General features: G+C 33.1%; 1 protein-coding gene across 2 annotated transcripts in view; it reads left to right on the top strand.

Moving 5' to 3' along the window:
• Positions 1 to 21,187, top strand: part of LOC110848981 (homeotic protein proboscipedia) — a 34,347-nt gene extending 13,160 nt beyond the window's left edge. For both annotated transcript variants that reach the window (XM_022096354.2, XM_035851065.1), the window contains exons 3-5: positions 16,894 to 17,036; positions 18,588 to 18,593; positions 18,681 to 21,187. In XM_022096354.2, the coding sequence (XP_021952046.1) occupies positions 16,894 to 17,036; positions 18,588 to 18,593; positions 18,681 to 20,489 (1,958 nt within the window). In that variant the 3' untranslated portion in view covers positions 20,490 to 21,187. The remainder of the gene's footprint in view (positions 1 to 16,893; positions 17,037 to 18,587; positions 18,594 to 18,680) is intronic.
• The last annotated feature ends 2,279 nt before the right edge of the window (positions 21,188 to 23,466 follow it).

Below are 23,466 nucleotides of genomic sequence, written 5' to 3'. Positions count from 1 at the left end.
ACCAAATTGGGGATAAAAAGAAGAACTATCCAAGAACTATCCAAGAACTATATCCGCAAGTATTAAATACCGCCCAGGAAAGATCTTTTACAACGACATTGCTAATTTTAAATTACCAAATTGCATCAAATATTGGCCACAATTCACGCAGGCCTTGGCAAACCGCGTAAAATCCATAAACTCTGTAACTTGCAATCCTTTACAAAAATTTTATAAATATTTCAAACGAAAATTAGCTTATATATTTTTGTAAATTTAATCAGATCAAGGGTGTCTCTGTATTTCATTGAAGTTTGTAAAATTATTCTACAAAACTTTCAGATTTTACGAAGTTATCAAGTACCTCGTGAATTGCTTCTTGTCAAACTCTAATTTCACAATTTTTTTTACAAACTTTACAAACCTTCGAGTGCATCGTCTCATTTTGCACGTGGAAAATATCTATCTCATTTTTCATGTTCTGCAAAACAAAAGTGAAACCCCCTCGGTTTATATAATGACTTCAATTTCCTGTTTTTCCCCAACTTTTTAACCTATTTTGGTTATTCTCTTCTGGAATATTATTTTTGGATGTCGATTTAGTGATGTCATGTGAAATCTTTTCCGAAATAAGTAGACGCCATTGATCTGAGCAAGTTTACAAAAATTTAGGAGCTAATTTCCTTGGAAATATTTGTAAAATTTGGTGAAAGTTTGTAGGTTCACGGAGCTTGCGGATTTTACAATGTTACCAACGATTGTGTGAATTGGCTCATGTGACAGATGAATTTTTCTTGAGTAAAAAGGTAAATTTTATTTATTGTTAATATCTACGCCGATATTGACAAAGATGAAAATTCGTATAATTTTTAATACAATTTAGGTTCTTTTTTCTTTGTGTTTGAGTAATTTTCCTTCCAAATGTTCGCAAAATTTTGTAAAAGTTTGTAAGTTTGCAGAATTTACGAATTTTACACTGATACCTGCGTGAATTTTTGTAATTTTGTTGTGAATTTTTTGCAAACTTTACAAACCCCTGAGTTCCTCGTCTCTTATTTGCACGTGGAAAATGAGACAGATATCTATCTCATTTTCTCTGCTCTTTAAAGCATAAAAGTGAAAACCCTTCTGTATAAATAAATATAATGACTTGAATTTCCTCCTTTTTTCCCCCAACTTTTTAATTTATTTTGTTTATTCCCTTCTGGAATATTATTTATCGGATGTCGATTTAGTGATGTGATGTGAAACTCAGCAGACGCAGGAGGACCATGTCATTGGCTGCCTCATGAAATAAAAGGGTGAATAGATTTCAACTTAAACGGTGGCTCATTTCATGTTTTGTCACATGCTGACTCTCCCTCTCCGAAATGACTTGCCAATTCCTTTCAAAGTCTCGTGTAAATGCATTCCCTCAAAAATTATTAAACCAGAAATTGCTTGGTCTGCTCGGCAACCGCGATACGACGACGACCACGACAACGCAAATGACATCTCAATCCAATCCAGGCAAGGGGTAGGGTTTCATTTCATTATTATTTTTTATTTGAAATTTTTGATTGCTAAGATTTTGAGTAAAATTTCGAAATAAAAAAAATCCATAAAATAGAACAATGAGACAATTCTCACAGGTCTTTGAAAACTTTGTAAAATTGTTTTATAAACTTGTACAAAATAAAAATCTGAGGAAGTTTACAAAAATTTGTAAGTTAATTTTCCTTCAAAATATGCATAGAATTTTGAAAAAGGTTTGGAGTTTCAAAATGTACGGATTTTCCAATGTGCGTGAATTGCATAAATGGAAATTCTGCCTGAAGAAGACTGGATCTTCAATCTGTAAACATAAATGTCCAAATTTTGATAATTTTTAAAATCGGCGGACAGCATAACCAATATTTTTGAAAAAAAAAATATTTCTAAAGATTTCCATGCTACGATAGAAAATATGGATTAAGTTTACAGCCGAAAATCCTCTGTACTAATTTTTTCCTCACCTCAAACCAAGTTTGGCAACAGATTTTTACCGAATTGGTAACAAGTATTAAATTTCCCGCTATAAATTCATCGTTACCATTTATTTGGGCCCAAATTATTGCGTACTATCTCGCAAGTCTTCCAATAAGTCCATAAATAATCGTAGCAAATTTTTGAAAATTGCTGATTTAGTTCCAATTTGTTACAGACAATCAGTTTAAACTTCGCGCTAAATAAATCTAACCGCTTGACCCCAAATTATGGTAAAAATCGGTAAAAATTCAAATTATTTAGAAACCCAATTTCTACCAGAAAATTGAACCCTGGCCAAAAACCAAGCCCAGTTCAAAGATCTATGTATCCATCTCGCCTTTGTTCTCTCTCTGGTCTGGCCATGTCAATCGCGTCCCCTGGTTTTACATTACCACATTGTCCATCATTACATACGTATAAAGACAGCAGCCAAACAACAATTGGTCCCACAGAAATAATAGCGTAACGACGAAGACCATGACTAAGAATTAAAACATTTATTTCATTCCTCCTCAAACCTTCACAGTCGGTCCGGTTTCTTGCTGAGTTTGCAATTTAATTTCCATTCACAAATAATTCAAATATTTAATTGGTAAAGGTACAAACAATGGAGGGCATAAAAACGGAGGCAAGTTCCAATAATATTAAGGAAGGAGAGTAAAATAGATAATAAAAATATGAAATTTTGACACGTATCTGAAAAGTTTGTATTTTTAAAAAATGGGGGAACTTGATATAGCCCGAGCCAGAAGATGTTTTACGAAACAAAATTTGGTGCTGGTCTCATATTTTTAGTGAGGAAATTCATGCATTTATTGGTAACTTTGTAAAATAGTTTTGGAAACTTTTATAAAATATTTAATAAAGAGACGCCCTTGATCAGAATAACTTTACAACAATTTTGAAGCAAATTTTTCTTATAAATATTCGTAAAATTTTGTAAAGTTTACGGATTCTGCAAAACTATTACGTGAACAGTTCACGGTGAACTGTATCATTTGTATGCATGATTTGTAAATTCCATTGTCTTCCATTTTGCACAAGAATCTAACAATAAATTTAATCAACATCTTACAATCTGCTTTTAGGAGTAGAAATTTAACAACTTAACAAAACTTACGATTTATTTGGGCAATTCGCGCCGTCCTTGGTAACATTGTAAATTCTGTAAACTTATAAACTCTTCTTAGGAAACTTACAATGGAGGTCTCCCAACGTATGGGTTAGCGTCAATCGATCACAAATATAATTAGTATGAAATTTGCAAATGGAAGTATCTTGGCGGATCCAAAGCGGAAAAAATGCGCAGCAAATTTGGAAAATGAAAAATTTGCCAGCCTTGAGGGTGCGTTTTCTCCTCTTTTTATGCAAATACCTCCGCTAAACTTGAGCATTGGCAGATAGTTCCACTTGCAAATTTCATACTAATTATATTTGTGATCGATTGACGCTAGTTTGGTCCAAATCTGTGAGCATACGTTGGGAGACCTCCATTGTTAGTTTATACATTTTTGTAAACTTAATCAAATCAAGGGCGCTTTTTATTTTGTAAAACTATTTTAAAGTTACAAAGTTTACCTAAAGTTACAAAGTTACCAAGGACTGCGTGAATTGCCCAACGTGTTAAAGGTTCTTCTACCTTTTGACATCGTTGTAACCAAACATTTGAAACATTTTTACGACTAAATTTATGTATAAAGTTTCACGTGTCGATCGAATAAGTTAACGAAATATATAGACCGACTGACAGACTGAAATTGTAAGAATTTTCCGTAGCTTAAAAATAAAATTTTGATGTTTTTTATCCGTATTTTTTCGAGCTTTGTATTTTCTAAAAAAATTACCAATTTGCAAAAATAATCTCAATTTTTTTTCGCACAGCTTGAAAAACGCTCTATTATCTTTTGACGACGAAAAATTTGAGGTTTTTAAACAGCAAGTTTCACGTCGATCCGATAACTTTTACAAAAATACGGACGGACCGACGTACCGAGATGCATAATCGAAATGTTGCTGGGTTAAAAAATACTATGGTACGCCAAAACCAAAGCTAAATCAATTAACGTGACCAACAAGGCAAGTTGTTGCTCAACAAGATACATAACTACAAAGTTAAATGTTTCGTATAAAGTGGAGACTTTGTTACGTAATGAGAAATTCAGCTTCAGCCCAGTAAACAATTCCCAAGCGTCTCTTTCCACAGGTAATCAACAACAAAACTCTTTCCTTACAAAAACTCGTAAGAAATATTTCGCGTTACGAAATTGGTTGCTCGTTTACTTTGCTACTCCCACCTTGGCAAGGTGGCAAGGAAAATAGAATCCAGAAACAGATGCAATTAACTAGCGGAAGCGAAGTGCGGAAAATTCGGGATTTAATATGCTACATTTTAGTATCACGCACTTCAAAACGCGAAAATTCTCCATTTTTGACGATTCTACATTTTTTACAGTCAGAAAGTTTAAGTTCGTAGAAATGATGGTGATTTTTGAAATTCCTGCCTCAAATAACGTCGAAAACGGTTAAAACCAAAAAAGTTTCAAGTTTTTGGCCCTTGACCTTTGACCTACAAGGTCACTTAGCGAATTCCTTCCTTCCTTTTAGAATTATATGTCGGTATCTGCAAGCATCTAAAAAAACTTGATTCGTTCGAAGCTTATCATGCTGACAGTGGGACGGACGGACGGACAAGTCGATCGCAATAAGTAGCTTCAGTTTCTTCTTTTGCTATTTAATAATGTGAGTGAGACATGTTACGACGAGGATAAAAAAGGTGGCCATAGTTGTAATTGGAGTGACGTCATACGTTCTCATTTCACATATTCGCTCCGATCTTTGTAACTAAATAATGTTAATAAATGAGGAAGTTTGTTACCCAGTAAAATTGAAATGAAATGCTATACACAGCTTGAAATTTACAAAAAGATTTGTATAATGGGGTAGTTTGACTTTATACAAAGAAGAAGCCCAAAATTTTATAAGCGATAAATGATGATACGAATTTCCAATGTTTTAACTGATTTTCATCCAAACTTGCAAAAATAAAAATTGCATATTATTTGCAAATTTAGCAAATTTCTTGATATGTAAGTGAATGTAGGTATTTGTTACCAGTAAATTTTGAAATGGAATGCTGAAGCTTGAAATTTATACTTAAAAGATTTACAATCAAGCAGTTGTTCAGAAGGGCTGGAAAATCTGTAAGTTATAAACGTTTATAAACGTTATAAACAGTTTATCAATTTCCAATATTTTTGCTGATTGGCATCCAAACTTTGCAAAAATAACATTTGCATATTAAATGTCTGCCAATTAAAATACATTTCATGATATGAATTATGTAAACAAATGTAGATGCTTATTATTCCTAACAAATTATGAAATTAACATTCTCAAATATTTAAAATTTCTGAAATAGAATAGGTTGTTTTATAGAACAATGACAACCATTAATCTATAAGTTATAAACGGTTCATAATTTCCAGCGTTTTAACCATTGGCATCCACGCTTTGCAAAAAATTACACTTACATATTTGCCAATTTAGTTCATTTCATGATATGCAAATAAATAGTGTTCGTTACCCAGTAAATTTTGAAATAGAATGCTAAACATTATGAAATTAGAAATTTATAATCAAAATTTCAGAAATGGAATAAGTCTATGTTTTAGTAGAAATGAACTTATAATTCTGTAATAAATCTACAAATTTCTACGGGTTCAACTGATTGACGTCAAAACTCTAAAAATAAAAGTTAACTATTATTTGCCAATTTCATAAATACATTTCACAACATGTGAATAAATGTAGATGTTTGTAAATTTTGAAACGAAATTCTAAACATTCTGAAGTTTGAATTTTATAATTAAAATTTCTCAATGATTTTTAAGAAAAGCATAATCGGGAAATCTAAAATAAGCTACACAAGATCATGCATTTCCACCGTTTTCACTGATTGAAGTCCAAACTTGCAAAAATAAAAGTTAACATTATTTGCCAATGAACTACATTTCATGATATCTAAATAAATGAAGTTCGTTCCACAGAAAAATTTGAAATTGAACCCTAAACAATCTGGAATTTGAAATTTCTGAAATGGAGTAGTTTGATTTTTAAGAAAATAAGAAAGCAGGAATCCATAAGCTATAAACGGTTCATGAATTTCCAAGATTTAACCATTGCCATCCATACATACTTTGCAAATAATAACAATTGCATATTTTCCAGTTACGCACCTTTCACAATTACTCATACACGCTCCAAACATCTTTTCAATAGAACTTTAAATATCTGTACGAACTAGTTTTACTCGTTGGCATATAACTCATACATTTGCTAAATTTATCTGCATTTTTCTGAAGAAATGGAATTAATTCTCAGAATATTTGGTGTCAGGCTTGACAATTTTGTGGATAATAGATTCTTACCAGTTAGGACTTATTTGGATTATTATAAATTAAGCATTAAAATTCCCTTGACTAGTTAGTTAATTAAATTTATCTCTTTGTCAAAAAGCAAAATAAAACGAAAAATATGCTAATTTCCTTATATTTTGAGTCGAAAAAGTTTACAGATAAGTTTATGATATGAGTAGCGTAAATAAATGTAGATGTTTGTTATACACCCAGTAAATTTTAGACTGGAATGCAAAACAATCCGCAATTTGAGAAGTATCTTAAAGATTTTTAAATCAAGGTTTTTGACCATAGATCTTCAAACTGTTTTATGTCTCTTTAAATTCATAATTTTTATGTTTGGCGTCCACATTTGCAAAACATTGCAATTAAATATTAGTTAACTCCACACTCATCCGTAGTTTACAAACGTTTCCACAAATTTGTACATAAAAGATTCTGAATGGAACCCATGTTACAAATGTAACTTACTATTACCCAAATCGAATCAAGAAATTAGTACGAAAATTATATCTCTAAGGAAAATTATATCCTAAGTGAATAATGTGAAATTATGAATTATTATTTTAAATCTCACATTCTCAAGTGCATTTCCAAGTGAAAATTATACGAACGCATATCTATGTATGCATTTTAACACATAAATTTAAGTAGAAATTATCATTACAAAGACTATTTTTGTGTTTAGACTTAAGGCACGTGTTTTGTCACCTTGCTACGCCAAATGTCGATAAAAATCTAATAACATTAAATAAAAATTAAATAGATTCTTAGCACTGGAGCTCGAACGGAGTTAAGACAGTCCACGGATATTTCTAATACGAAAATTGTACGTGAAAATGAGGTTGCAAATTATTTCTAAACTTATCAAATTTCGTTATTTTGTAATTGTAAAACTTTCATTACTTACAATTGCAATTTCGCATAATTTACACGCGTGACAAACATCTCAGAGTAAAAAAAAATCTCTCATTCACTTTGATAACAAATTTCTACCATTTTAGCATCAAAATTGTCCCCATTTTGTTACCAATTTAGTCATAACAATCATCTCAAACATACATATGTAACACCCCCGATAAAATTTTATCCCAAATTTTTACCAGTTTAGCATAATAAATTTTTCCCAATCTCTAAGAAAAAACACCTTCAATTTCATTCTAGATATTCCCCAAAAAAAGTAAAGTTTGAAGGTTCCGTCTGAAACTAAACCTTCAAACTTCCAAAAATTTAGGCAGGTTTCTTTTTTCTTTCCGAACTTTTTGAGAGAATAGATAAGAAACTTTTATTTATTTTTAAGGTGAAATAGAATAACACCGAAAAAAAACACTACACACGCTTCTCTTCTTTCTTTCTCGTCTTGCCGGAGTAAGCCGAATTTTCGTTGTTGATTAAAATTCAGCTCACGTGACTCCGATGAATCACCGGAGACAAATGGGAGCATCCGGGTCACACACACATGCACGATACCACGACCACGAAGTGCATCTGTTCACCAAAGTGGTGCCATAAGTGGTTGGTAGCCCTCAAATTGTGGGGACCACGACGAGGACGACGATACTGGTAGAATTCTGACGAGATGGATAACATTTATGTATGGGGGGTCGTGTGTAAAGCATGTCACGAATTTTTTTTGGAATGAGACAATTCACGTAGGTTTTGGTAACTTTGTAAAATCCGTAAACTTGCAAACTTTTGCAAATATTTCTAAGGGAAAATAGTGTACAAATTTTTGTAAACTTGCTCAGATCAAGGGCGTCGTTTTATTTTGGAGAAGTCTAAAATTATTTTATAAAATTTAAAAATTTTGCAAAGTTACTAATGACTGCGTGAATTGCCTCAATATCTGCAAATTTACATATGCAAGAGTTAAACAGTTAAGGTTTGTTTAGGATGTTAACCAAATATTCACGCAGTCATTGGTAACTTTGTAAAATCCGCAAGCTTTGCAAAAAATGTAACTTCAGTTACTTTTACAAAATACACAATGCTCTTGATCTAAGTTGGTTTACAAAAATTTGTAAGTAACTTTCCCTTCGAAATATTTCTAAAATTTTATAAAAGTTTGTAAGTTAATGGAGTTTGCGATGTTATCACTTGCGTGAATTGTCTCAACATGAAATTTAAAATTATCTCTATGTAAAGCTGATTAAAGATGCGGCATCCTTTATGAACGGTCCAAACTGCATTAATCATAATTCATACGGCTTGCTTCGTTGGGGTGTGTAGTTTATGTACGTGCATACAATAACATTCATCAATAACAGGAGGGTGACCTTTGCCTTTCATACGGTGACTTGAATAATCAAGGTCAAATACGTGGCTGGCTAAATATGAAATGAAGTTTGTCTTATAATACAAGCTTTTTTAAGTAAATTAGTGCGAATTATTCGTTAAAAAATTACATATATATCAATTTACGCGAAGTTTTACAACTGTAAATTGTGTAAAGTTTGTAAAACTTTGCAAAAATTTGAGACACAGATTCTGCAATCTTTTGAAGTAGTTATTTAATTTTTTAAAGAAGTTACGTAAATTGCAAGATTACGCAATTGAACGTAAAATGAACACGGCTCTTTTAATTTTAACAACAGTTTAACGTTGGAGTTATCTAACCTATGAACTTAATATTATTATAAAAACTTTTAATTTTTCACAACGGCGATAGAACTTGCAAATATAAAATTTGCGATTTTAATACTGTTTTTCCACTTTTATCGAGACTAGTAAAATTTGTTAAGGTGGAATAACTCTGTCATATTTTTAATCTCACTCTATCCGTATTCAATGGCTGTCAATGAGAATTTCTAAGATGGCATCAATTTCTGATGATTTTGAGATTAATTTTTCATACTTTTCAAAATCCGAGAAAATTTTAATTTTTAATGATAAATAGTTTGAACGAGCGAAAACTTTTTTCTCCTGGTGACATTACAGTACAGTTTTGCTAATTTGCGTATGCAAATAAATGTTTGAGATAAAAATCGTACACACTTTTAAAATATGGGGAAATTAAAATAATATAAGGTAATTAATATCTGAAAATTTTCAAAGTTGAAACTAACAAAACTATGCATCTTAAATATTGTGTAAATTTTGACGCCGTATAAGAGTTTTTTTGGTAACTTTTATAGTATTAATGAAATAAGGTGTCAAAAATTTTTTTGCAGATTCAACCATCTCGTAATCACCATTGTATGTAATCAAGTTTTGCACAAATTTATGCATCTACGATTACGCGATTATCTACTTGCAAATAATACATCCTATCAATTACTAAATTACTGTGGAATAATAATATAACGCAACCAGACCAGATCAGACCATGCTTCGGATTTCGGTTTTAGGTTGGTCTCCCCCCGAAAGGAGAAAGTCATTTAAGCGCCGGCTTTTTCTTCTTGGTGGAGGAGATGAATAATTGCAAAATATGAAGACCTGGTATGGTAAAACTTTAACCCTTTAAACTGTAACGACGACAATTGTCGTTTTATAAGAAATGGTTTAATTCGGAAGTACGACAAAAGTCGTCCTAAAAAATCGTGGTCATGGCGCGGAAGCGTTTCTAGGAGGTCATTGATTTTCACCATTTTCTCTCCGCGACCTAAAATTTGTTGCAATTTTGAGGGATTTCTCCTATGCCAACACAATGCTAAATTTGAACATTTTCTTCCCAAATATTTGGATATTTCCCTATACAACGCAATGTTAAATTTTTGATTTTCCAGTTTCTCGAGTTTTATTAAAAACTCCTGAATTTCTCCTCCCGCGCCATGACCACAGCATACTTATAGTGTCCCCGATTTAATGCATTTTCTTGTCGTTAATCATACACGTTAAAGGGTTTACCGAGCTATAACTACACGGCCGGTATTACTTATCAATACCACTTTGGTAGAGTCATAGATATATGAATACCGCTTGGTATTATTTTAATACTGGATTTCCAAGAGTGTATTTATATGATTACTCGTGAATTTCGTATCATTTATTACGTTACTATATGCGAATAATAAGGAGATGAAGAAGAGTGAGACAGATATGTATCACGCAACACCCTCTCATTTTCGGTTTTTGGTTGGTCTCCCCCCGAAAAGAGAAAGTCATTTAAGCGCCGGCTTCTTCTTGGGAGATGAAGGATTGCACAACACGAGGAGGAAGAAGAGAGGAGATCAATGGGAGATGAATTAATGAAGACATGCAATCCAATCCCCAAAATAAAATATAACTTGGAATATGATTATCCTTCCTTCGTCTTCTTGCACCACCCCGCAGACAGACTTTCACTCTCACCATGCATGGCAAACTTTTGTGTCCTCTGTGTATTCTATTGTTGGAAAGGGCACGCTTAGAAATCTATTTACAAAATTGTTCCTCTGAACTTGGAAAATTTTGGGGTCAAAATGAATAAGATGACAAAAGTGGGCGAATAAGTTTTTTTTAGTATTGTGATTTTCGAGTTATCTACCAATACTTGTTCCTGTTAACTTGATAAATTCTTTGGTGTTAATTTTGGCCTACTTTTTGAAACAATTTTATTGTTAGTTCTTGCTAAAAATTGTATCGCCAAGTTTTCCATTCATTTGAAAATTATCGTCAACTTTGACAAAGTGTTGTAGCGAATTGTACTTTTAATTTTGTTAAATCTAGTCAAAATTTCTTGTCAATTCTGCCATCTGTAAATTTTGTCACACTTTTGGAAATAATTTTACTATTAGTTTTTCTATATGTTTGCTAAAAGTTTTATTGACAAACAACTTTCCCATATTTCTTCACGAAAAATTTTCAATTTTTATGTATAGAGTTGTAGCGCGTTACAGAAAATTTCTTGATTTTTTTTTGCGTTGTGATTTTTTGTCTAATATTCTCGGGTACCAATTTAGCCTACTTTTCGTCACCTCTCTTTGGTAACAATGGTTCGTAACAATGGTCGTCCTCCTTCTACTGCCTCCAATTTTTAAGAGTGTCCTTTCCTCCTCATCCTCCTCCCTCTCTCTCTTTCTCGCCTTACTGCTGCTGCTTTTGTTTGTGAGAAACTATACACAATACAAAAGAGATTCCAACAGATAAGCCGTCGATCAGAATTTCAGAAATGAGAAATCCGCCTTAATCCCAGCGCACAAAAAACGGTGGCAAACTCTCTCTCTCTCCTCTGCCACCTTTCTTTCTTTCTTTCTCACCAGCCATACTGCTTTCTCCTCCTCGTGACAAATACAACACAATGGCTGCACGACAACAATAGCGCCCTTTATCTCCCCTTTGTGAAGGGGTCTCTCTCTCTTACACATTAAATTATACAAATATCTTATTCACAACGCCACCACGAATTTTTTTTCATACTTTGTCTTCATCTCAATATCCGATGCATCGAAAATACTTATTCTCTCTCCTCCTCCGCATGAGTGAAAGTCAGCGAAGAGCTCTTGGCTTGGTTTGGCATGGAAAAGTTTTTAGTGAGACAAACTATTTTTTTTCTTGGTGTTTGGTGTGGGAGGAAAAATGGAAATATGTTTATATTTATAAAGTTGACATTTTTGGAGGAGGAATATTTTAAATGCACGGAAATAGATTTCTTAAAATAGGTATGAAATTAATATATAGGTTTTTGAAGAAGTTGTAGTAAGTTGAATTCTATTTGGCAAATTGGGCACGTGGTAAGGAGAAAGTTATGAAATTTGGAGCGATTTTGATAATGGTTTTTAATCGTAAAATGTGTATTTAGACGAGACCAAGGGTAAAATTATGGTATAAATTGAAATTTATAGTATTTTTACATATATATTTTCGAAATATTTGAATTCCAGTTGGTTAATTTAACTAATCAAGTATTAATTATGAAATTGGGCCCGATTTCGATCATTTTTTACTGTAAAATGTGTATTTCGACGATCTACCAAGTTTAAAATTCTGGTACAAATTGAAATTTATTTTGATATAGATATTTTCGAAAACTCATGACTTAATTAGTAATTGCATTAATAACAGCCACATTTTAAAAAACTTTCCACTTTTTGAACTTCATTTAGCTAAAAACTACAATGACCTTATTTACAAAATAAAATGCCACCGCCATCAAAACAAACTGTATCACCAAACCTCACAACAACAACAACCAAAAAACCATGCTAAAAACTTATTTCGAATTTTTTTTTTACTTTTCAAAACGATACATACATTCTTCCTCTTTCCCTCATGAAGAACAAGACGTCGACATTTCTGGAGCTGAAGCTACTACTACTGTTTCCGGTCTAACAAAGGGAAGATGCTATCTTAGCGGTTTTCTTCTGTTTTTCTTGGCTTATGCACATTTTTGTTGTGTTAAGTTGAGTTCAGTGAGGCGATATCCATCCTCTTCTTTCTTATCCATCCGTCCGTCCGTTCGCCGAGTAAGTCAAAGTTTCAACGTCTGCCCGACTTGTCATAGCCGTCAGTCAGTCAGCAAGAGTGAGACACAAAAGTCTCACAAGAGACACAAGAGCTGGATGAGAAGAGGAAATCAATCATTTCTCTTTCGAAATGTGGTGACTTCCGCCTCTTAAGAACGAGGAGACCTTTCACATTTTACTCCAAGGGGGACGTGCGGATGGGATGAGGAGGAATCGATTTTTTAGAAGGAGGGGGTTAATTAATAGCGTTTTCATTGATGATGAGATGGATTTTTATGCGAAAACTTTGTGTCATGTTACCCCGAGTGAGGAAATTTGTTAGTGAGAGCTTCCTATTTATACATTTCATGATGTATAACTCCTGTTTAATATAAAGTTCACTGGGAAATTTTGTAAATTATGTATGAAACAATTCACACAGTCATAAAACCCGCAAGTTTTTCTAAAATACCAGAGGAAATTTCTTTGCAAGAGGTTCCCATTTATGTATGAATACTTCTCTTGACATATAATTCTTCTTTAATATGTTTGCAGTTCATTTTGCGAACTATGAAGCAATTCATGCAGTCATTTGTAACTTTGTAAAATCCGTGCGTTTAGTAGCATAATTTTACAAACCTGTATGTACAAAACAAAGAGACGCTCTTGATCTGAGCAAGTTTACAAAAATTTGAAAGCTAATTTTCCTTCGAAATATTTGTAAAAGTTTATAAGTTTACAGAATTTGCGGAGTTTACGATGTTACCAAAGACTGCGTGAATTGCCTCATTGAATAAGTCAAGAATAAATATTGTGAAGAGATGAATAAATATCTAGATTTTTTATATGTTAACTTTCTGTTATATCTACGCCGATATTGAGAAATATAAAAATTAGTAAAATATACTATAATTGAGATGCATTTGTACTTCATCCGTAGTTTGTAATTTACAAGTTGTAAATTACAAATTGTAATATCTACCAAATTAACAAAACTATGAACAAAAATCAAGTTACAATTCCCTGTTAATCTTAACAGATTCCTTGCATCTCTTAAAGTTTGTTGATTACGATTTCGCAACACTTTAAACAAACGGTGTCCTATATTGTGCTCGCGCTCATATGCACACGCTCATCTGCTCGCGCTCATCCGCACACCTACACATTTTGCACACGGGTGATTCTGCACACCCTCATCGGCACACCCTCAACTGCACACGCACACACTCTGCTCACCAATCATTCTGCACACCTAATTATTCTTTGTTAAAATTTATGAGGGGTTTCGACTATGCGTAGTCCTAGGAAATATTTTTCCTAGGACTAAATAATTTTACTAAAAATTTATTAAAATTATTCTGGCTGCTAATATTGAATGACGGTGGCTCAGTGTAATATTGGCAATGACAAGCTAATTACAAGTTGCAAATACATAAATTATATAAATTTATAAACTTTGTTTATAAATTATATAAGTTTATAAATTCGACGTTTTGGTTTAAATCCCGTGATGTAACAATATTTCCGTGTTAAAATAAAATTTGGTCACACAAAATTCTTTCTTCTGACGAAATTCATTTCGTCAATTGGGGCCAAAAATATTTGTGACCATCCTTATAACCCTCATAAATTTTAACAGAGAATAATTAGGTGTGCAGACTGATTGGTGAGCAGAATGTGTATGTGTGCAGTTGAGGGTGTGACGATGAGGGTGTGCAGAATCATCCGTGTGCAAAATGTGTAGGTGTGCAATCGAGGGTGTGCGGATGAGCGTGAGCAGATGAGCGAGTGCAGATGAGCGCGAGCAGCTTACCGGTACTCAAACTAACACTTTACAAAAATCATGATAATATTTGACCCAACCAGAAATCCCAATTTTCATAAGTTTTGTAAAGTTAATTACATATATTTATTTGTATGCAATATCTGGACGCCAAGAATAATTAAAAATCTGGAGTCATGTATAAATTATAGTTTAAGATTAAGTGGTAATGAAATCGTAAATATATTTCTCAAATTGTTGTGAATTCACTGGGTAGCAGTAACAACAATTTTACTGAACTGCTCATTTACACAAAATTCAGGTTGAGAAAGAAGAAAGCTCAAAAATCAGTGAGTTTTTATTTTCGGGTAAAGTAATATCGAGTGATTCAAAATCCTAACTACTAAAGATCCATGACATCCATTAATCGGAGGTCACATTTTTCATGCACGGCCCGTCATTTCAGGTGGAAGTGTGCAAATTCATACTTATAGAATGATGATGACTCTTTTTCGGAAACATTCAACTTTCTTTTTGACAATGAATTTAAGCTTGTATTAAAACTCGTACGAAATTGATTTGAAAAAATTTTGAAATTTTTGCATTTTAATAATTAAGGTGTTGCTTACAAAAAATTTGTGGATACAGTTTCCAGAAAATGTAGGGAATTTCAGAAATATGTATCGTGCTTAATTGCATTTTTAATAATATACATCTAATTGATCTTGTATTGATTAAGATCACTTTGTTATGCTAAAAAAGGACGTAACTTGTAAGCAACATGATATTCCTGAATTTGCAGATGGAGAAAGTTGTATGAAAATAAGTAAATATGCAAATATGACTTGAAATGGCAATTACTTTCCGATGAAGGTGTTCTTAATCTAATTAAGAATACGAAAAGTTATTTTTATATAATTTTAAATTATGGAATGACACTAACACAGTATTTATTCGTAACTAATTCATTGAGACAATTTACGCAGTCATTGGGAACATAGTAAACAAAAATGTAAACTTGCAAACTTTTACACAATTTTAGTCATATTTCTAAAGAAAATTAATCCACAAATTTTTATAAACTTTTATAAACTAGAGCGTCTTTTTACTTTGTTTAAGTTTGTAAAATTATTTTACAAAATTTTAGAATATTGTCAGTGACTGCATGAATTTCCTCATTGTCTTGAAACGTAAAAACTACATACATATGAAATATTTCAACATCTTATGGTATCGTGAGGATTAATAGAAGATAGGCCAAATATTCACGCAGTCATTTGTAACTTGTAAAATTCGTGCGTTTAGTAAAATAATTTTGCAACCTTTTACAAAACAAGGATCTGAGCAAATTTTCAAAAATTTGTACTCTTGAAATGGAGTGCTAAACAATCTGCAATTTGAGAAACACTTTTAAGATTTTTGAAGAAAGATTTGTGCAAAATGTTGCAAAAATAACGATCACATGCGTATTATTTGCCAATTAACTACATTTCATGATATAAAGTAAATGTAGATGTCTGTCACTCAGTAAATTTTTCGAGAAGAATGCTAAATAATCCGCAATTTGAGAAATAGACTTTAGACTTCTTAAATGGAATACCTAACTTTAATCCACAAACCTAGGGGTAGAAATCTTCAAAGAATTTTAAAGTTCTTGAAATTCATAATTTTTATGTTTGGCGTCCACATTTGCAAAAAAAATACAATTGAATATTTGCAATTTACTATAGTTAACTCTATCAGGTTACAAAGGTGTGTAACCAAGATTATAAATGAAAAACCAAGTTTCAAATGCAACTCATCACCCAAATCGAAAAAAAACTTCTATAAAAATTATATCTTTTAGTGAATGTGAGATTATGAATTATTACTTTAAGTATCACATTTCTGAAGTCCATTTTTGAGTAAAAATTATAAATATACGAACAAGTATATGTCCTAACAGACGAATTTGGGTAAAAATTACAATTGCAAAGAGCAGTTTTTTGCTTGGACTTAATTCAAGTGTTTTGTCACCTTGTTGCGTCGAATGTGGATAAAATCGGATCAGATATATAAATGAAATTTCAACAGATAATAATTCGGCGTAGTTGATCTGAAGATAAGACTTATTAGCTTACAAAAATTTGTAAGATAATTTTCCTCAGAAATATTTGTAAAATTTTGTAAGTTTACGGAATTTTTAAAATGTTACCAACGATTGCGTGAATTAGCTCAATTTGTCACAAACCAACTAATTTAATTGCCAAGGACTGTGTGAATTGCCTTATTATCTAATTATTTATGGTCGTTTGTGTCCACTGGTAGAATTAATTGACCTCCAATTTCTTATAAAATATTTAAATATTTTCATGTTTTTTTAAATTAGAGAATGGACTTCCCCGTCGCCTTCGGACAGCTTACACGAACACGCAACTGCTCGAGTTAGAGAAGGAGTTTCACTTTAACAAATATCTCTGTCGACCCAGACGGATCGAAATTGCGGCATCGCTAGACCTCTCGGAACGACAGGTACGGATTTAAAGTTTGCGTAAATTTTCAGTGTTCCGTGCTTGCACAAAGGATGCTCAAAAAATTAGATTTTAAAAGTTTCTTAAATTAAGTATTAAAGTTGAATTTGTATAATTAAATACGTTAGAGGAAACAAATTCCTCAAACAATTTTTCAAAAAACCTAAATTACGTGATACGTAGGGACGTTCGTAAATTTAAAAATATGAAATTTTTTCAATTTTTTCATGGGAATTTATGTGTAACGAGTTAACGTCAATTGAGAATTTAAGATAAAATGTGTTTCTTAAAGATGAATCGTAGGTCGTATTTGTTCTTGTGGGCAATTCTTTAAAAATATTTGTTCCGCCATTGTTTCGATTTCCGAGCATCTTTAAAAGAAATTACCTGAATTTCATGAAATATTTAAAAGGCATCAATCCAAGTTCAAACTTTTGGTTTAATTTTCGGACACATTTTTACTAACAGAATTCTACGTGATGTATTTTTTCACTTTTTCTGAACACTTTTATTTCTATTCTACCGTATTAAAAGTCATTAGATTTTCTAAGAAATTACTGAATTTAAGTGGGGGAAGGTTTAAATAACAGTTGAATCGCCTAACAAACATACATACTTTGACCAAATTACAAAGACGAAGAGAGACAAATTTGATTAGAAAGAAATTTTGCAAAAGATTTGACAGAGATATTTGAATCCAGAGAGGAGTAAATTTGTTTAGATAACTTTTGGCGACCTAAAAAATGTTAATTTTTTTGCTACAAATCGATGCCAGTTGAGAATTTTGGAAAAATTTATAATAATATTAAAACGATTAGTAGGTAGAGATCATCTGGTGTATCCCATTTTTTATTACAAAAAATTTATGGGAAATCATTGTTTATATTTCCGGCCGTTTTTTTTTGCTAAAACAATTTCCTGATATCTTTTTAAAAATAAGAAAATATGAGATTCTGTTAATTATTTTTAAATTGAGTTATCTTTGTCTAGCGACTTGACACGTTCAATTTTATGTTATAACTCCATGCCAGTTGAGAATTTTGGAAAAATTCATAATATTATTAAAACATGGAAGATACAGAAATGGTCCGATATTTTTGGTATGCCAAAAGATTTATTAAAAAAATTAGTTATGTTTCCAAACATTTTAAAGAAATTTCCTGGCATGATCTCTATTTAAAATGAATGAAATATGAAATTCTGTGAATTATTGTAATTTGCGTTATCTAGCGACTTGAAAAGTTCGATTTGATGTTATGGTTTGATGCCTATTAAGAGAATTTTAGAAAAATTTGTAATACTTCGAGACATATTTAATTAGATAATTCCTTTGCCTGTCCACTTTCGATATGAAATAGTTTATGAAATTTGACATTGTTTCGGATCATTTTTTTCAGAAATTTTTTTCCCACGAAAATATCAATATTTCTCAATCAATCTTTCATCCTAAAAATGCATCACGGAACACTGATTATTTACCGTTAATAAATAATTAAAATACCTTTTGCATAACCAATAAAAACTAATCAATTTTTTCTTTATCTCCTCACAGGTCAAGGTACAGTAAACCAAATAAATATTCCCCTATTAAAATCCCCCCCCCCTCCAAAAAAAGCCAAAACCTAATGATCCATTCTTTTCCCAGGTCTGGTTTCAAAACCGCCGCATGAAACACAAACGACAAACCGTGACGAAAAGTGGGGACGAAGACGACACGAAAGATGGAAAATCCTCCTCCTCCAAAGAAAAGAAATCTTCCTCCTCCCTCCTCGAAGACAAATCCGGCACACCCTCCTCCTCCCCCTCCCTCTCCTCCCCGGACGGCCTCCTGGATAAGAAAAGTTGTCAAAGTTGTGATCTCACCCAACCCATCGCCCAGCCCTCCTCCTCGTCGCCATCGACCACGTCCACCTCCACGCCCACCTCCCTCACCACGACGACGCCATCAACCACCTCCACTCCTCCCAATAAGAAACAAACCGCCGCCGCGAAGGCGAAAGCGGCTGCAAAAAATTCGCAACTCATGAACAATCAACTCCTCCTCGCCCCCCTGGACGGCAGCGAAAATAATAACTCGTCCTACTACAAGGACAATAATAACTCTTTACAACACCACATTTTGACGAAGGATGACACGACCGGCTGCCACCCAAAACTGGAAAAGGTCGATTTGTACGATTACGACAATAATAACGCCTCCATGAACAGTTTGACGTTGGGGGTCGAAAAAGAGATGAAATACGGAGCTACGACGTGTGGCAAGAATAACGCGGCGATTTCTGGGCTAAGTTCTAACCTGGCGAAATTGGGGACCGGTGGCGGTGGGGGGAGTAATAAGAAGGGGAAAAATAATTCAGCAAATCTACACCCAGGAAGTTCACATGGCATGGATTATACGAGATTCAATGGGGGCACGGTCCTCAAAGGGACGCTGTTGCAGGATACTTCAAATTCTTCGTACTCTTCGAATGGGGGAGGAAGATCGGGGTCGTCGTCCATTTATGGGATGGGACGTGCCTCTAAAAATAATGGGATAACTACTAATCAGTTGGGAGGTGACCACCATTCGACGAGATATCCCATCAGTGGAGATTCGATAAGTGGTGGTGGTGGGGCATCGTACGGTCAGTATTATCCGACCTCTGGCAGTTCCTCATCCTCCTCACCGTACAACAATCCATACTCAACGGGAGGAGGACAACAATCTTCTATCGTGTCGAATAACACGTATGGCAGCGGAGGAAATACCGAGATCCCCATCCGAGACCACACTTCCGGTTATGGCACCACCACCTACCCCACCACCCAGTACCACCACCAACCTCAACAACACCACCTCACGGGAGGATACTCCTCCTCCCCCGGTAACAATTCCTCTCCGTACGGTGCCACGTTATCCTCCTCGACGTCGTCATCCTCATCGTCATCATACTCTCACCAGCAACAGCAGCAGCAATACTCGTCCACCTCTTCGACATATCCGCATCATCAAGCAGGAGGTTACCCGTCTCCTTCGCCGTATACGTCACCCACTTCCGGTGGGCCAACTTCCGGTCCTTTCTCCTCAACTGCCACCGCAGGAACAGCGGGAACGACACCGCTCGTCGATGGTGGTGGCGTCGTTGTCGACGCCGCCGGATTCTACGACCAGATTTCCGCCTCCTCCTCCTCCGTTCCTGTTATCCCGACCGGAAGTGGGGGCGATTATTATGGTGAAGATGACGTAAATTACGGGGGTGGTCACCACCACCCACACGCGGCGTCCTCGTACCACCACAATTCTTCCAACGACTACGTCACGTCGAGTTATCATCATCAACAGCAACACCACCATCAAGGTCATCATCAAAATCCATACTTTAATCCCGACGTGGGTGCCGATTCGTCCGGTGACCTCAATTTCTTGTCAAACATCTCGAGCGACTATGCCCCCGAGTATTATCAACTGAGCTAAATAGCTTATTTTTTCGAGTAATAATGAAAATAGCAATAATTCAACTGGCAAAAGACAGATAACAAATCCGAGTAAAAATTAATTAATGGCACGTATTTAAGATAGTTAAATGAAGGAATCACTGCAATATTCGTATTATTTGTAAGGTAGCTATATATTTAAAATAGACATGGAATTTCATGGAGTTTCATGAAATTTCATGAAATACATTCATACGTAACAAAAATCAGTACTTGTGAATTTAACGGTAATTCAATAAACCAAAGGTTAGGCTAAAAGAAAAGCTTTGTAACACCCGTGTAAAATTGACTTAATGGTCTCATAATTAAGTAATGAATTAAGCAGTTAACTATTTACTTAATTAAAGATACTTATACTTTATATATAGATATGCAAAATAGGTGGAAAAAGTCTTGGAAAAATTGTAATAATTTAAAAAATGTACTGGAGTGGATGCTGCTAAATGTGTAGCTTTTTTGAAAAAAATGGAAACGTAAAATGTTTCTTTTTGCTATTTTTTAGTTCCTACTTATATAACCGCAAAAGTATTTAAGAGGCAGTAGAATATGCAAAAGGATGGCTGGATGGCATTATTTATTAATCAGCTAAATAACGCTAAATGCATAAATACGAGTGAGTACACAATCAGAAATGAGTGAATAATAAATAAGTAAGAAAACTGAAATTTCTTTTTTTTACTAATTGATGTACCTACTTTGCGTACTAAATTCATCATGTATTGGAAATTTCTTGAAAAAACAAGCTTTAAAAATTTAGTTTATAGTCGAATCTGAAATCTTTTATTTGGTAATTAATGATTTTTCCAAAATTCTCAACTGGCACCAAATCATAACATTACCTTTAAGTTTTGCATCTGCAATTTATTTAAAAATTACGATTTTTTCAAACTTCTCAATTGGCATTAAAATACATAATAAAAAGCGCGACTTTTTTAACTTTCAACTGACTATAATTTCTATTTGTTACGCAAAGAAAAACGTATTGAATCAAAACAAAATTCATAAATATTTTATACTTTTTTTCAAAATTGAGCTCCAATTTCTGAAATTTGCCAACATTACATACAAGTTAAAATATCCAACGAGTTTTAGATTTCATGTGAACATAATGGAATTAAAAACTCGTAATTATATGGATGGAAATGTTCATCTTCTACCCATCGTTAATTCCTCAATGTTTCAAAACTTCTCCACTGGAATCAAATCATAACATTGAGCATGATTTTTTCAACCGACAAATTTTTTTCTTCTAAAATTTGTGTTAACTAATAAAGGTAAAAAATTTATTGAATTAAAAAAAATCATAAATATTCAACAACTTATTTTAAAATCAATTTCATAAATTTGTTAACATTACCAGTTACAATCCCATGTAAAACATAATGAATGTACAATTAGTTGAGACGCTTGCACGTTCAACTCATCGTAAGAATTTTTGAAAAATTCAGAATTGGCATCAAGGCATAACATTACGCATGACTTTTTCAAGTTGCTAAATTTGTTTTGAAAAATGCCATGTCTTTTTAAAGCACCATTTCATGACGGAAATTCGCTTCGAATCTGCAATGCAAGGCATTTCCATACCCAATTTGCTGACCAACCTATCTACAGTTGTTTTAATCAAATCACTAATTTATCCAAAATTACGAACGGGCATCAGATCATAACATAACATCAATTCAATTCTTTCGAGATGCTAAAATTCATCCAATTAAAAGTTAAGACGTGGTCGTGAGATTTATTTTTGAATTGACTTATGATATCATATCAGAAAATTTCTTAAAAAATCTCCCGGAAATAAAAATAAATTTTGCAATTCTTAAAACTCACGGAATTGTTTTGGCAAATATTTTAGTGTTATTTCGAAAAAATGGTAAATATTGAATGGCTTGCTTATCCTCTCCATAAATTAATTCCTTATTACATGTCACCCAATAAATCATTATCTACAATTTGTTTAATTAACATTATGAATTTTTTTAAAATTCTCAACTGGCATCAAAACATAACTTAATTATTGCATCGTTAAAGTTTATCTTTTAAACAAAAAACAACATGTAATTCCAAAATTTAATGCGATAAAAACTGATTTTATTCTTTTAAAAATGGTTCATATCAGACAATATCTGTGAACAAAATCACCTAAAAGTAAATAGAAGGAATGAAGTGGGCGGTGCACCTGCCCACGTAATTTCAGTACTACTTATTTTTCCAATTTCTAAACTGATGCTAAACCTCTACAAAAATTTTCTTTGCTTTTCAACTCACTAAAATTCGTGATTAAACTAAAAACGCATCACACTCTCACATTTTATTATTTTTTAAGTGATTCATGTATCAAATAATATATTTTTAAACAAAGCTCAAAATTTTTCAGTTCAAAAGATTAACCAATTTTTTAAAATATTTTTATCTCTAAATAAGGTACAAACATGCAATAAGTGGTGAACAAAAAGTGAATACTTCGAAAAACAGGGATAAATAATTAGAATTTTTGCCGTGAGCAGGCCTACGAATTCTCATGGAAAATTTACTGCATTTTCTGTGCGTTTCTTCCCCTCCGTCCATCCGCCTACATCTAGCCAGGAACGTTAGAGGCAACAAAGGCTGATTTTCCCGAAAGTTTGTGAAAGCCCACGCAAGATGCCGAGTCAACCCTTTCTTCTTTATTGTCGGTTCGTTTCTTGCCAAATGGCACTTTTTCACCGTGAAATCTATCCAGGCAGACTGAAAAATGAGACACTTACAAGATTGAGACCGTATAAAATAGATGAAGTAGTGAAATTCTCAATTTTACTGTATTTTGTTGCATTTTATTTCTACTTGCTAAAAACAGGTTTTTAAACTTTAGAAAATGAATCTCCAACTCATCGAGGATTAATGTGCGTGTAGATATTTTGTACAATTGTGCGGATTTTTAGATCGAGATTTTACTCCAAGTCATATAGATTTTTACA

Source organism: Folsomia candida, unplaced genomic scaffold, assembly GCF_002217175.1.
Source record: "Folsomia candida strain VU population unplaced genomic scaffold, ASM221717v1 Fcan01_Sc004, whole genome shotgun sequence".
NCBI lineage: Eukaryota > Metazoa > Arthropoda > Collembola > Entomobryomorpha > Isotomidae > Folsomia > Folsomia candida.
Note: the sequence above shows the minus strand (reverse complement) of the source record. Positions and strands in the feature narration are given on the sequence as shown.